This window comes from Pristiophorus japonicus, chromosome 4, assembly GCF_044704955.1.
Source record: "Pristiophorus japonicus isolate sPriJap1 chromosome 4, sPriJap1.hap1, whole genome shotgun sequence".
In the NCBI taxonomy this organism is placed as follows: Eukaryota; Metazoa; Chordata; class Chondrichthyes; family Pristiophoridae; genus Pristiophorus; species Pristiophorus japonicus.
In genome coordinates, this window is record NC_091980.1 from 33,962,254 (window position 1) to 33,976,115 (window position 13,862).

Genomic DNA, 13,862 nt, shown 5'->3' on the forward strand with positions numbered 1-13,862 from the left:
TCATGATATCTAAATTGCTTCCAACTCACATCCTTTCTTTCAATGAAGAAACTTATAAAGCTCAGCGTGGGCATCCAGCAGAAACTGCAGCAAAATTTACAGTTGGAGCACATAGACATCAGTATCTGTGCATTGGGAGTAACTAAAAGAGTTCACCATTAGTTACCCTCTGCCGGTTGCTGAGCAGTACTGGTCTTCAAGGAAAAGAAACTGTAGCAACAGTCATTTTTGAAGCTTGCACTCCAAGCAAGGAGCTTCACCTACCGAGAGTGCACATCGGAAAACTGTGTGCCGAGTGCATCATATTTATCAATGTTCACATTTTGCAGGTGAGGCGTCCCACTTGGAATGCAAAGTCAGAAAAGTATTCAAATGTACCTTTACAGCAATTAAATGGCACTTTTAACATGGATAAAATATCCCAAGAGGATTAACGGAGGGGAAAAAAAGGAAGTGCCAAGCATTTGCTGGGGGAACGGAGACTTGATTGAAATCTTAGTTGAAGTAATGCACTTTGTGATGGTTTTTAAAGGCAAGAGACATAGAGGGAGGTTTTCGGACAGCGAGTTCCTGATGAATAGGTCTGAGGTAGCTGAAGGCTCAGACAGTGAAGGTAGAGCGGAGCGGTGTGCAGGTGGCCACTGTCAGACTGGAGGAAGACAAGGATAATTCAAGCCATTGGAGCACAAAAGATCAATGTAGGTCAGTGCGGCTGGGAATGATGGGCAAGTGGGGCAATTCAGTTTTTGATGATTTGCAATATAATTGGCGACTTTAACCAGCGTGGTTTCAGTGCTGTGGTTAAGGCAGAAACCAGACTGAAGGGATTCAAAGAGTAGAGTTTGGAATGCCATAGAGAAGGTATTGGTGAAATAGAGTCTCGAGATTGTGACGGTGTGGATAATAGTTTTGGCAGCAGTGAGACAAGGTATCGGCAAAGGTGAGCTATATGGTAAGGGTGGTTGGAAGCTGTTTTGGGAGTGGATAGTGTTATGTAATGATGTGTGTATCGTCCCAGTACCTTAAATGTAATGTAAGCACTATGCCACACCACAGAGGCCGCTGTAGTGGGAAACCCTGGTAGTACCTGCAACAGGTGCTATATAAGGCTGACCACCACACCTGAGAGGCACTCTGGAGCTGAACAATAAAGGACGAAGGTCACAGCAGTTAGACTTACACCAGACCGTGTGGAGTCAGTGATTTGTGTGCTACATACACCACATTGACAACGAGGAAGTGGACAAACTCCACGCAACCATGGCTACTCTGGGCTCGCTAAAGGATTTTACCGTGGGCAATGATTGGGAGGCCTTTACGGAAAGGCTCGAGTACTACTTCACAGCAAACGACCTGACGGAGGACACATACGCAATGAGAGATAAGCGTTAGGCGATATTGCTCTCCAGTTGTGGAGATGAGGTTTACTGTCTCGTCAGGGATTTGCTGGCACCCGGGAGCGCCAGGGACAAGTCATACGAGGAGCTGACTGAACTCATTCGTGACCAGTTGAAACCGAAGGAGAGCATCCTCACGGCCAGATACAAATTTTACCATCACTGCAGACCCGAGGGCCAGGATGTCACCAAATATGCTGCGGACCTCAGGAGACTCGCGGCGCCGTGTGATTTTGGTGCACACCTTGACGAGGCTTTGCGGGACGTTTTCATCATGGGGATTGGCCACGAGGGCCTCCTTCACAAGCTGCTGGCTACGGAACCCACAGTCACTCTGACAAAGGCCATCGCCATCAGCCGGGCATATATGACCTCGACTTGCAGCACCAAACAAATAATCCACACAGTCTCGAACCCGGCAGGCACTGTCCACAGGATAGCGCCCACCACGGACAAAACTGCAGAACGTGGCTCTGCCCGGGGCAGAGAGCACGGACCTCGGGATCCTGGAACTCAGAGTCCGCTGAGGGGGGCCAATCAAGCAGCACCATGCTGGCGTTGTGGAGGAAGCCATGGGGCTCACTGGTGCAGGTTTGCAGAGTACACGTGCAATACCTGCCACGTTAAAGGCCACCTTCAGCGTATGTGTAAAATAAATCAGACTCACCATGTGGCTGAGGAGATGGGGGATGATCCACTGTTCAGCGAGGAGCAGGTAGAAGATGATGAGGTGTTTGGACTGCACACATGTACCGACAATTCGGCCCCAGTGATAAGGGAAGTAAAAATCAATGGAGTCCCTGTGAGTATGGAAGTGGACACGGGCTCGGGTCCGTCGTTGATGAGTTGGAGAACTTTTGATAAACTGTGGATTAACCCAGCTGCACGACCCAAGCTGGTCCCGGTCACGGCGAAGCTGCGTACCTACACCAGGGAACTGATACCTGTTCTTGGCAGAGCGATGGTGCAGGTATCCCACCGGGACAAGACGCATGCTTTACCTTTGTGGGTTGTTGCAGGCAATGGGCTGACACTCCTCGGCCGGAGTTGGATGGGGAAGGTCCATGGGAGCTGGGAAGACTTCACCACTCCACAGACTGCTGCTCCCTGGGGTGCTGCCGTGCCCCGGGTCTCCAGAGAGCAGCGCCGACCGAGCTGGAGCTGCAGGCTCAATCCACCCACAGGCAAGTCCCAGGCCTGGACCTCACACTGAGATCCTGCAGCCCCAGCCCCCACAGGCAAGCCTCAGGCCCGGACCTCACACAGAGACCCTGCAGCCTCAGCCCCAACAGGCAAGTCCCAGGCCCGGGCCTCACACACAGATCCCGCAGCCTCAGCCCCCATAGGCAAGTCCCAGGCCCGGGCCTCACACACAGATCCCGCAGCCTCAGCCCCCACAGGCAAGCAGCCCTGCACAGAGGGGCCTAGTGGGGAGGGAGTGAGCCGGCGGGGTGCGAGGGATCCAGGATGGCCGGCGGTTCGGAAGAGCCCCGCCGAGGAGCTGTTAGTGTCGGGCGGCGGCAGCAGCTGGAGGTCGACGGCTACGGAGGCCGCGGGGGACGCGGCAAGTGCGGCCGCTGGAGAGGCCACGACGGCCGCAGGAGAGGCGGCAAGTCAAGTGGCAGCGGAGGGGAGCGGAAGCTGTGACGGCGGAGGGCATCCGGAGCGGCGGAAAAGAAGATGGCGGCGGCATCGTGTCGGAGCAGCAGAGCATCAAAGATGGCGGTGCCCAAGGAGAAGCCTCGTGGAATCCTCCTGCATCAAAGATGGCGCCTTAAAAAGGAAATGCACCCGGGAGTCTTAAAAGGGCCTTACCAAGAGGTGGTCCCCACAAAGGACTTCTGTAAGGCAGAGCGAGTCTAAAATGAGCTATGTTAATGTGAGATAGTGAATTTATAATAAGAATTACTTTTTTAATGCTGAATGGCCACTGTATTTGTGTAAAATAATGGATGAAGTACAATTAATGATAACGGCTAACAAGGAAATCAAGGATCCGTTACCAGTCAATAACCAGTTAATGTACCAGATAAAATGTACCATACTAACGCACTGTCTATGCCCACCTGCCTTCCGTTGGACAAATGTGATGTTATGTAATGATGTGTGTATCGTTGTCCTGAGTCCTGGTGGGGGGGTGGGGGGGGAAGGTGATGTTGTGTAATGATGTGTGTATCGTCCCAGTACCTTAAATGTAATGTAAGCACTATGCCACACCACAGAGGGCGCTGTGGTGGGAAACCCTGGTAGTACCTGCAACAGGTGCTATATAAGGCTGACCACCACACACCTGAGAGGCACTCTGAAGCTGAACAATAAAGGACGAAGGTCACAGCAGTTAGATTTACACCAGACCGTGTGGAGTCAGTGATTTGTGTGCTAAATACACCAGATAGGATATGGGGTTTGGAACTCAACTCCAGATTGAGCAGAACAGCAAGGGTATGTGCAGTCTCATTCAACCTGAGTGAGCAGTAAGAGAGCAAATGGATTCAATGGCAAAGGTGCGGTAGAGTTTTTAAACAGGCGCAGAAAGCAGCAGTTTCAATCTTCTCAATGTTCAATTGGAGGAAGTTCTGTCTTAATGTCAGACAACTTTACTTTAGGAAGGATGTTAAGGCCACAGAGAAGATGTAGAATAGATTCACTAAGATCACACCAATTTTGAGAAACTTTAGTTATAAGGATTGACGAGAATATATGAACAGGAGTAGGCCATTCAGCCCCTCACCTAATAAAAATCTATTAATCTCAGTTTTTGAATTTTCAATTGACCTAGCCTCAATGGCTTTTTGGAGGAGTTTCGGATTTCCACCACCCTTTGTGTGAAGAGGTGCTTTATGACATCATAATGGCCTAGCTCTAATTTTAAGCAACATTGTTCTGGATTCTCCCAACAGAGGAAATAGTTTCTCTTTACCTATCCTGCCAAATACTTTAATCATCTTAACCATTTCAAGTAGATCATCCCTTAATCTTCTATTGTCAAGAGAATACAAGCCTAGTCTACGCAATCTGTCCTCATAAGTTAACCCTTTTAGCCCTAGAGGGGTGCAACTTCCCAAATCCAGACTTCCGAAAACCGGAACTGTCCGAAAACCGGACATTTTGGCGAGGAGCAGAGGATCGACGGACGGCAAGGTCCGAAATGCGGCAAAACCCGAAATGCGGCATGGATTCGGTCCGTGGCGAGGTCCGAAATCCGACAAAACCCAATTTCCGGCATGGATTCGGTCCCGAGGATTTCGGATTTCAGACTATTAATATTCTTGTCTGAAATCTGGCAAAACTCAAAAACCGGCACGGACTCAGTCCCAAGGATTCCGGATTGCTGACATTGTACCTGTATTCAAAACGATGATAGTTTTTCTCAATTTAATTAATCAAAACCTATCTCTACCAGTTGGCGGGTCAGTAACTTGCTAACTTTCAAGATAGTGACCAAAAGAACAAAGGTAGACTTAGAAGAATTTCTGCCCTAGCTGAAGTACTGGATAAAGCAGAATTGATCACAGCTTTTAAATGAGAAGTCAATATCGGGAAAAAAAAGAGTATGGTAAAAAAGCAAAGAATGGGACTAAATGGATAGTTCTTTGAGAAAGCCACAATAGCTCGAGCAGCCTTTTCCTGTGGTGTAAAATTCTATGGCCTAGAAACTTGGGTGGGCTCTGTTAAATGAGTGCAATTCTCAGAGTCAATTCAGATTATTGGACCTACAGAGCAGAATGTTACTGTTTCCATCGTTTAGGATTACTTCACTACCATTCCTTTCAGGGGATCAGTCCAATTCAAATAACTTGGAGAATCTGTATATGCAGCCAGTAGGCCCTCAGCAGAATCTATTTGAAACAGTTTGACTCCCAGCCGCAGTCGTCAGTGGTTCCTAAACTTTCCGACATATTTACAGCTGATATAATATTCTCAAAGGGAAGTGAGCTGCAGGTCTCTATTTCCATCGAGGGAACTCAAATAATGTAATTAGTGAGGAAGTGCAGAATTGCGTGACAGTGAGCAAGTAACAGCCAGTGCTTTAACCAAGAGTCGTACTGAGGTTGGATTGAGGTTGGAGTCACAATACAGGATTGGGATTAAACAGAGAAGAGATGATTTTAACACTGTTCAGCCAGCGGAAATCGGACAAGCATTTAAAATCGCATTCAAGACTAAACCGTCGAGGTCCTGCTGCCTTTTTGCACGTTCCGATTTTGACCTACACTTCTCAGCAGACGAGAGAGACAGCCGCTGGAAACCAGCATGATCCTTCTTCAAGTATACAGCTTGGGCACCAATAAGGTCATCGGGACCTCACTGCTTTAATACCAGAGGCCTGCACGGGATAACCTTTGTGGCTGTCCCGTAAGGCCAACTTAGCAGGAAGAGGAGTCGGGGCTGGAAAAGGCCCAAAAAAGGAAATTAATCTTGCTTTTTCCTTATGAGGTCAGGCCTTCCCTGTCCTGGGATTTCCCTTCACCCTCACCTCCCCCCTCGGCCCTTCCAAGACTGTGAGGCCATTCCGAATCCCCGACTAGCAACTTCCCTTTAGTTTCAGGCCGGAGACTGAGGGGGCAGAATTCTGTTGAGGCCTGGGAGCTAAAATCTCCAGGGCCTCATGATGCTGAAGTCGGGCCAGTTCATTCCCCACCTCGGTCCTTGCTTTCACAATCGCTGCCCTTGGGTGAGAGAATATTGTAACTAGCAGTCTAATAGCGAGCGTGCTGTATAACGGAGACAGTGTTATATATACAGTGGATGCTAGTCTCCTGTAACACACGGTGAAATAAGCCCCATAATCACTGTAATTCAACAGTAGCACAATGGAATTTTAGGGAGGGGGGGATTTTATCTTCCGGGTGGGAAAACCGCCTTGCGTGCTGCCGGCCTGTCAGAGACTGGCAACAAGAGGTCCAGCTACCTGTAAGAGCTGGCCTTATTAAAATGCTGCGAGTTGACTTCACTGTCATAACGCAGAGGAAGTTGGCAAGGAGCAGGTGACCAGCTGTTAAAATCGGGCGTCTCGGCGGCCATTGGTCAGGCCCAAGGTAGATGCAAGGACGGTGGGGGCAGTGGGGTTCCAGGGTGGTCAGTGTTTTGGGGGGTGGGGGTGGTGGGTACATCCGGACAGGGGAGGCCTACACTTCCCTTGAGGGTCCTGGAGGAGAACTCCTGCTCCTCCCGCTAGCTTCAGCCTGTCGAGAAAGCTGCAGCCACTTCCCCGCTCAGGCCAACGTTAAAATGGCAATCGGGTATCCTCTGACGTCATCGGTCCTGATTTGCATATTTAAAAAGAGGAATCCCACCGGCTTCGGGTGGGTGTCCTTGGCCCCTGCAAATTAAAATTGGGGCAGGAGGCCAGCGGGTAAGTCTCCTGCTCGTTTAGCTGCTCCCCCTCCCGAGTCTTCATCACGTGATTCCGGTACAGGAGTCTGCTGTTTGTTGCTGTGTCTAATGTCATCAGAAACCAAAAGTGTCTGAGGATGAGATTTTAAACTCCCCCCTTCTCCTCCTACCCTCCACCGCCCCCCCACTCACCCATGAACTTCCTTCTCATACACGAGTCGATGCCTTTGAAGCGCATGGCATGCCTTGAGCTTCACTCTCACCGTTTATGATGCCATTGCAACCACCCGCGTTGTTGCTCTCTGGACTGCACTCCAGTCCAAGAGATATCGGGGCCGAAATTGCCCTCAGTGGGAAATTGGGGAGGGCACTTTGAATTAACTGGAAATTTACCGGAGTCAGAGGCAAGAGCTGGAAAATTGGGCTCTTTAACTCTGACACCGCCTCCCAGCGCTTTGGAGCGCTGGTTGAGGTGGTGTAGGGGCGGCTTTGTGAGGAGGCAGGGTGGTGTATGGTCAGCATGGCAGTGATGACATCAGCGCGACGCGTCGCAACATCACTCCCCTTCACTTAAAGGGGAGGGACGCTGTGAGGCCGATGTGGAGCCCACTGGGCCACCAGGGAGGGGTTTGGCCCAAGAGGGAGTGCCGGGCTGCCTGTTGGCGACCAGGCCGAACCAGTGGCCGCCATTGTCGGGCCGACTCAGGAGTCGTCCGACAATTAAAATAAAATGGCGGCTGCGGCAGTGCGCCCTCCCCTTTAAATGCGGCTGCACTGCGCAGCCACTGGTAGCTTCCCACCACGCATAGCTGTCGGGTGAACAGGCTGGTGGTGGCCGCACTCCCACGGGGCAATTTATCCCGCGGCACAGTAAGGGATCGCCGTCGGGCGGTAGGGGGTCGACGCGGCAGACGGGGCAGAAACCTGTTCCCACTGCCCCCAGCTCAGGGGCAATTTTGGGTGGGTTGCCCCTGCTGCTTGCCCCCAGGCAGAAAGGCCTTATGGAAGGGAGCAATCACCCCCACCCCCCCTCCCCCTCCCCTTGTAACCGAGAACCTGAATTACTAGAGCTTGGCCCTGACCGGATGAGATCACATGACTCCTTACCCGGTTTGGGCAATGTGAAAAGAACGTCTGATAATGGAGTGGGATCGTCCGGAGGTGTCTCGCTTGGGCTGGCAGCTGCAGGCAGTGTGATTGATGAAGCTGATCACTACCGGCTTGGAGAGTCCGACTTGTGGCAATGTGATCTCCATCAACTAGAGAAACAAAACACAAACTCCTTTTATCGGCATGGAAGGAAAATTACCCAGAAAATAACTGGTTAAGTAAGACTGAACACGTAACAAGACAACAATAATTGCTTTTGGTACAAAGTCAAGCACAGAGGTTAAAAACAGAACGTTACTGTAAATGCTAGTCGATCTCCTGTGGCATTGCTCCTGGTGAGTTCTGTATACCCCTGATCTTTATGTTTGCCATTGGTTTTCTTTCTGTCCCCCTGTTTCTCTAGTGTCAGCTGTGGCTCAGTGGGTAGCACTCTTGCCTCTGAGTCAGAAGGTCGTGGATTCAAGTCCCACTCCAGGAACTTGAGCACGTAAATTTTGGCTGACACTCCGGTGCAGTGCTGTCTTTTGGATGAAACGTTGAACTGAGACCTCGTCTGCTCTCTCAGGTAGATGTAAAAGATCCCATGGCACTATTTCAAAGAAGAGCAGGGGAATTATCCCCAGTGTTTTGGCCAATATTTATCCCTTAATCAACATAACAAAAACATTATCTGGTCATTATCACATTGCTGTTTGTGGGAGCTTACTGTGTGCAAATAGGCTGCCACATTTCCCACATTATAATAGTAAGTACTTTATTGGCTGCAAAGCATTTTGAGATGGCCGGTCGTCATGAATGGCACTATATAAAAGCACGTCTTTCTTTCTCTCTCCCCTGACATGTCTTTCTTTGCCGCATGATCTGTTTGGGTGAATTTTCCTTATCTACGATATTAGTCTTTGTCTCCCTCTTATGTCTCTCTTTGTTTTCTCCAATCTGCATGTCCCATGTCTTTCTATGTCGCCGTCCCTTCCTGCGATCACTTCTGCACATGTGCATCTACCTTGATTTGTTAGCCTATGTCAAGCTGTTTTTCCATTTCCCTCCTACTGCATCTCTGACATTGATCTTTATGTCCTTGCATGTGATATTTGCATTTCTTTTCAGCAATATGTCTGTGTAGTCTCTGTCTCATAATCTTTCTTCGTGCTATATTCTATGTGCATTTGTCTATTCAGTGTCTTTTTTAACCTGCATCTCTTGCCTTCCCTCGGTCTCAGTCTTTAGGTTCTCGAATGCTTCCCTTGGCTAAACATGTCTGCCTCTCTCTCACAGACTGATCTCTCTCCTCCCCCATCCACCTTCCGATCTCACCCGCCACAAGTGCAATCTATCTGTTGGTGCGGGTCGGGCACACTGGAAAGGCTGAAAAACAAATGCAATCACCAGGATGCCAGCGCTGGGTAGGTGAGAAGGCCCAGGCAGCCCCGTGAAGGGCGTAGGATGGGAGAGGACTGCAAGAAATGTAGGGAGGCCACAAAAGCCAGAGGCCTATGGGTGGCTGCAGGGCAAAGGGCCAAAAGGACAAATCGAGGGCAGGAGCCCCAAAACATTAATTACATTTGGGACGAGAGGCTCAAAAGGATAAATATAATCACCGGAATATCTGCATAGGCAGGAGGGGAAGATACATGAGTCCCCAAAGAAGGCCAATGAGCAGGTAAGGGCAGTAAAAAAGTGAGAGCAGGAGGCCCAAAAATCAAACCACCAGGATGACATGGACTGTGGGGCAAGGGGCCCTAAGAGGAGGGACAGAGGATAGTGTTTGAGAAGCACATAGCTGTGAGAGAGAAAGAAATTGCAGGAGTTGTTGAACTGAGAAGAGAGGGTTGAGGACCCCTGTGAGAAGCTCACAGCTCTTACATTATTCCTGCTTTAACTTTTATTCATGTTTTGGGGGGTAATTTTGAGTTTGGGCGATAGTGTAAAATGAGCGCTATCAATTCAGCCGCACATTATACATCTCTCTCCATTGAAGTCAATGGAAATTAAAATTGGGAGAGATGTATCGCGGGCAGCTGATCTCTCCCGTTTTACACTATCGCCCACAGCCAAAATCAGCCCTTTTATGTTTTGTTTTTTGCATGTCTTTTGGGGGAGAGAGTCGGACCCTCCCACCCCACCTTCTTCTGAAGAGATTTTTCTGTTCTATTCCTCCTCGACTCCTCACATCCGTGGAACATCCACAGTGAAAAAGGTGGGCCAGCAACCTGCTCCCAGGCCTCAATGATGGTTCCTCTAACTGGAACACTGGATGTGGGAAAGGGGTGGCCCTCTTGCTAAGCTACACTTCGTGCCTCCGCACCTGCCGCTTGACTGAGATCAGAAACCCAGCGTGTGTGCCGAATGTGGGTGCCGTACCGCTGATTGTCCGTGTGTAAGGGACAGCACAGCCCAATGAACAACTATTCCAGACAGGCAAGCTACACAAGATTTCAAAGGCAAACGACAGGAAGAGTTACTTACCGTCTTACTCACATACGAAGTGCTGGCGTTTACACACTGCAGGCCCTCGCTATTGCAGCAGCCTCCACATCTGTGGACAGACACACAGGGAGGTTTGTAGAACTGGTTTGTTGCAGTCCCAAGCTCTTTCCCCACATCCAAGCACACTTCTCTAGGCTTACACTGAGTCTTTTCCCATTCAAGTTCAATATCTGTCAAACGATTTGGTTTAGTTATTAGTTGCTTATTATGAAACATGCATTTAAATAAAGGATACTTACAACAGCAGATAGCTTGTACTGAGTTAGATCTTTGGCGCACTTGGAAATTAATGGGGGAAGGGAACTGGCTGTTTCTTTTTAAAAAAGTGGCCTGCCAACTTATACTTCGATCGGCTTTCGAGGTATCTTTCAAAAGTGCTAATCTTGAAACTTAGTCTCACTTGACATACTTTAATGACATAGTTTGTCTAATTGCACCTCTGTGAAGCACCTTGTGACAATTCCGACTTTGACGCTGATACATAAATATAAGTTGTTGCTATTGTTTGAAACACTGCCAGTGTGCATGTCCACAATTTAAAACGTCCATTACCACAAGTCAGCTCTTCAGGTCTCATCTCAAGCAGAGTTTATTTTAAAATAAATTCAAATTTATTTCTATTTTATGACACCAGGCACCATTTCCCATCTGAAAGAACGGAGATGTGCACTGGATGCAGCTGTTAGCTGATCCTCATCTTCATCCATCTAGAAGAACTGTCCCAGACAATCATAACTTGCCTTAGCTGATGACTGCAGAAAATGTACCTTGTGTTTATAGGGCTACTCTCTCTGCCAGCATAGCCTATAACTTAGCCTGCTGTGAGAGGAACTGAGGGGGGAAGGAAGGACATGAACCTGGGTAACAGCATTCAATTTCACAGTTGTAGAAGCACCAACACAGTAGGAACATAGCAACAGCAGTAGGCCATTTAGCCCCTCAAGCCTGTTCTGTCATTGTGAGATCATGGTTGGTCTGTGTCTTGCAGGTCGGGGCTATAAAAAGGAGCGGCGAGCTGCGGCCTGGGAGCAGCGGGGAGGCATGCCACTACAAGGTTCAACGCGAGCTGGTGCAGCAGGGCAACGGTAGCGAAGAGTGACGTCAACAAGGTCCAGGTCGGTGATTGGAGGGTGGGCAGATGCAGCAGGGGCGACGAGATCGGGGCGAAGGAGCTGTGAGAGACTGTGGAGGGACGTGATCGGGGCTCAGGGTGGTGTGAGTTCAGGGCCAGGGGCCCAGGGGCAGCACAGGCCTGCCCACACTGTGATATGTGTGCGCACTGGGTCCGTGTAGCAGAGCTGTCTTGGGTAATCCTTGCCACTGGACCAAGACCTAGCTCTGTTGAGCCCGAGTGGTGGCTGGTGTGCAACGGCCACCACACGTTAAAAAAATCCACGCACAGGCATCTTCCACCTTTCACGATGTAGTTTGGGTTCTTCTCTCGAAACACCTGTGAACTCATCCTTTTTTTGGCGTGGAAGCAAGTCATCCTCGTTTCGAGGGACTGCCTAGGATGATGGTGGGTTGGTCTGTGGCCTAACTCCATATACCCACCTTTGCCCCATATCTGTTAATACCTTTGATTAACAGAAATCTATCAATCTCAGATTTAAAATTAACAATTGACCCAGCATCAACTCCCATTTGCAGAAGAGAGTTCCAAACTTCTGCCACCCTTTACAAGTAGAAGTGTTTCCTAACTTCATGCCTGAAAGGCCTGGCTCTAATTTTTAGCTGATGTCCCATGGTCCTAGACTCCCCAACCAGCAGAAATAGTTTCTCTCTATCTACCCTATCACTTCCCCTTTGGCCTGTCTTTTTTGCTTCCGAAAGCAAAAATATACTAGTTTTTGGTGAAACCCCACTGTTGGAGTTGCCGTCTTTCAGATGAGTCATTAAATCAAGACCCGATCTGCCCTCTCAGGTGAGCGTAAAAAGTCTCAGGGCACTATTTCGAAGAAGAGCAGGGGATTCTCCCCCTGTGTCCTGGCCAATATTTATCCCTCAACCAACACCTAGAATTAATGTAACTGGTCATTATTACATTGCTGTTTGTGTGATCTTGCTGTGCACAAATTGGCTGCTGTGTTTTTCTACATTACACCAGGGACTACACGGCAAAGGTACTTCATTGGCTGCAAAGCTCATCTGGGATATCCTGAGGTCGTGAAAGGCGCTATATAAATGCAGGTCTTTTAGTTTGTGAAAGGTTTGCTCAGGTTTCTTGTTCACCTCTTAAGTTAACAAATGAAGCATTAGTGTTGCTCACTTTTTAAATCTTCCTCTTTCCATAATATTGTAAACGCTGCTGCCTCCTTCCACTCCTCTTCTTCAGCCTCTGTCAGCGTATGCTGCACAACGTGAGCTTTCTTCTGCAGACACTCGTGGATCTTCTTGTATTCCGGGTAGAAGATGTCCATCAACTCTGTGACGCTTGACGCAGACCTCAGCTGGTCCTCCAGCTCGCTGCTGGCCTGGCTCTGGAACAAGGAGCACACAGTGAATCTAATGCAGCAAATAATTCCGAAGTCATGGAGGCAGCATCCTGTCGCACTCGAAGAGCGGCAGAGCAACACTCGGATAAAACTGCAGCTGCCAGCTTATCCTTTCCCGCTCAGCCGGTGCTCAGCAATCTCCCATTGATTAGAAGCCAAACAAATTCATACCCCAGGTACACATGAAGCGGTTTACTTTAGGCAACTAGGTGAAGGCCCATAGCACAGGACACCAAGGAAGGAGTAGGGGAATGATGAGGTAAATCTAGCAGTATTGATTAGGTGAGACCAGGCTCATATAAAAGTATGCTGATGGCACAAGATCGCTGAGGACAGAGCTCTACAGTTTTGAGGTTCCAGGAAAGAGGAAGTTCGAATCGGATACTGCGCATTGAGCTTGAAAAAACCCAAAATACTGCAGATGCTGAAACATTGTCCAGAATCAGGCAGCATCTAGAGAGAGGAGAGACAAGATGATATAGGTATGGAAGCTTCCTCAGAAAGGGGCGATATTACTGAGGAACAGCATTTAAAAAAGGAACAGGTCAAAAGGAAAGGAGAGAAAAAAGCAACGATACACAAAAGAAAAGAAATAGAATAACACGTAAAGTGATTAAGTGGAGAGCATAAGATGGTTAGTGGATGGATTGGTTGTAATTTACCAAAATTCTCTGGATTCTGGGGGAGGTCCCAGCAGATTGGAAACCTGCAAATGTTACGCCCCTATTTAAAAAAGAAGGCAGACAAAAAGCAGGAAACTATAGACCAGTTAGCCTAACATTTGTGGTTGGGAAAATGTTGGAGTCCATTATTAAAGTAACAGTAGCAGGACATTTGGAAAAGCAAAATTCAGTCAGGCAGAGTCAGCATGGATTTATGAAGGGGAAGTCATGATGAACAAAATTGCTGCAATTTTTTGAGGATGTAGTGGAACCAGTGGATGCGGTGTATTTGGACTTCCAGAAGGCATTTGACAAGGTGCCACATAAAAGGTTATTGCACAAGATAAAAGTTCACATAATTAGCATGGATAGAG

At 48.7% G+C, this 13,862-nt stretch overlaps 1 protein-coding gene across 1 annotated transcript in view; it reads right to left on the reverse strand.

The window, feature by feature from the left end:
• The window catches only part of LOC139262871 (vascular endothelial growth factor C-like), a 67,891-nt gene that overhangs the window by 11,361 nt on the left and 42,668 nt on the right, over positions 1 to 13,862 (reverse strand). Inside the window, exons 2-4 of the mRNA XM_070878094.1 lie at positions 12,601 to 12,811; positions 10,311 to 10,501; positions 7,842 to 7,993 (exon numbers count right to left, since the gene is read on the reverse strand). Of these exons, the coding sequence (XP_070734195.1) occupies positions 7,842 to 7,993; positions 10,311 to 10,501; positions 12,601 to 12,811 (554 nt within the window). The remainder of the gene's footprint in view (positions 1 to 7,841; positions 7,994 to 10,310; positions 10,502 to 12,600; positions 12,812 to 13,862) is intronic.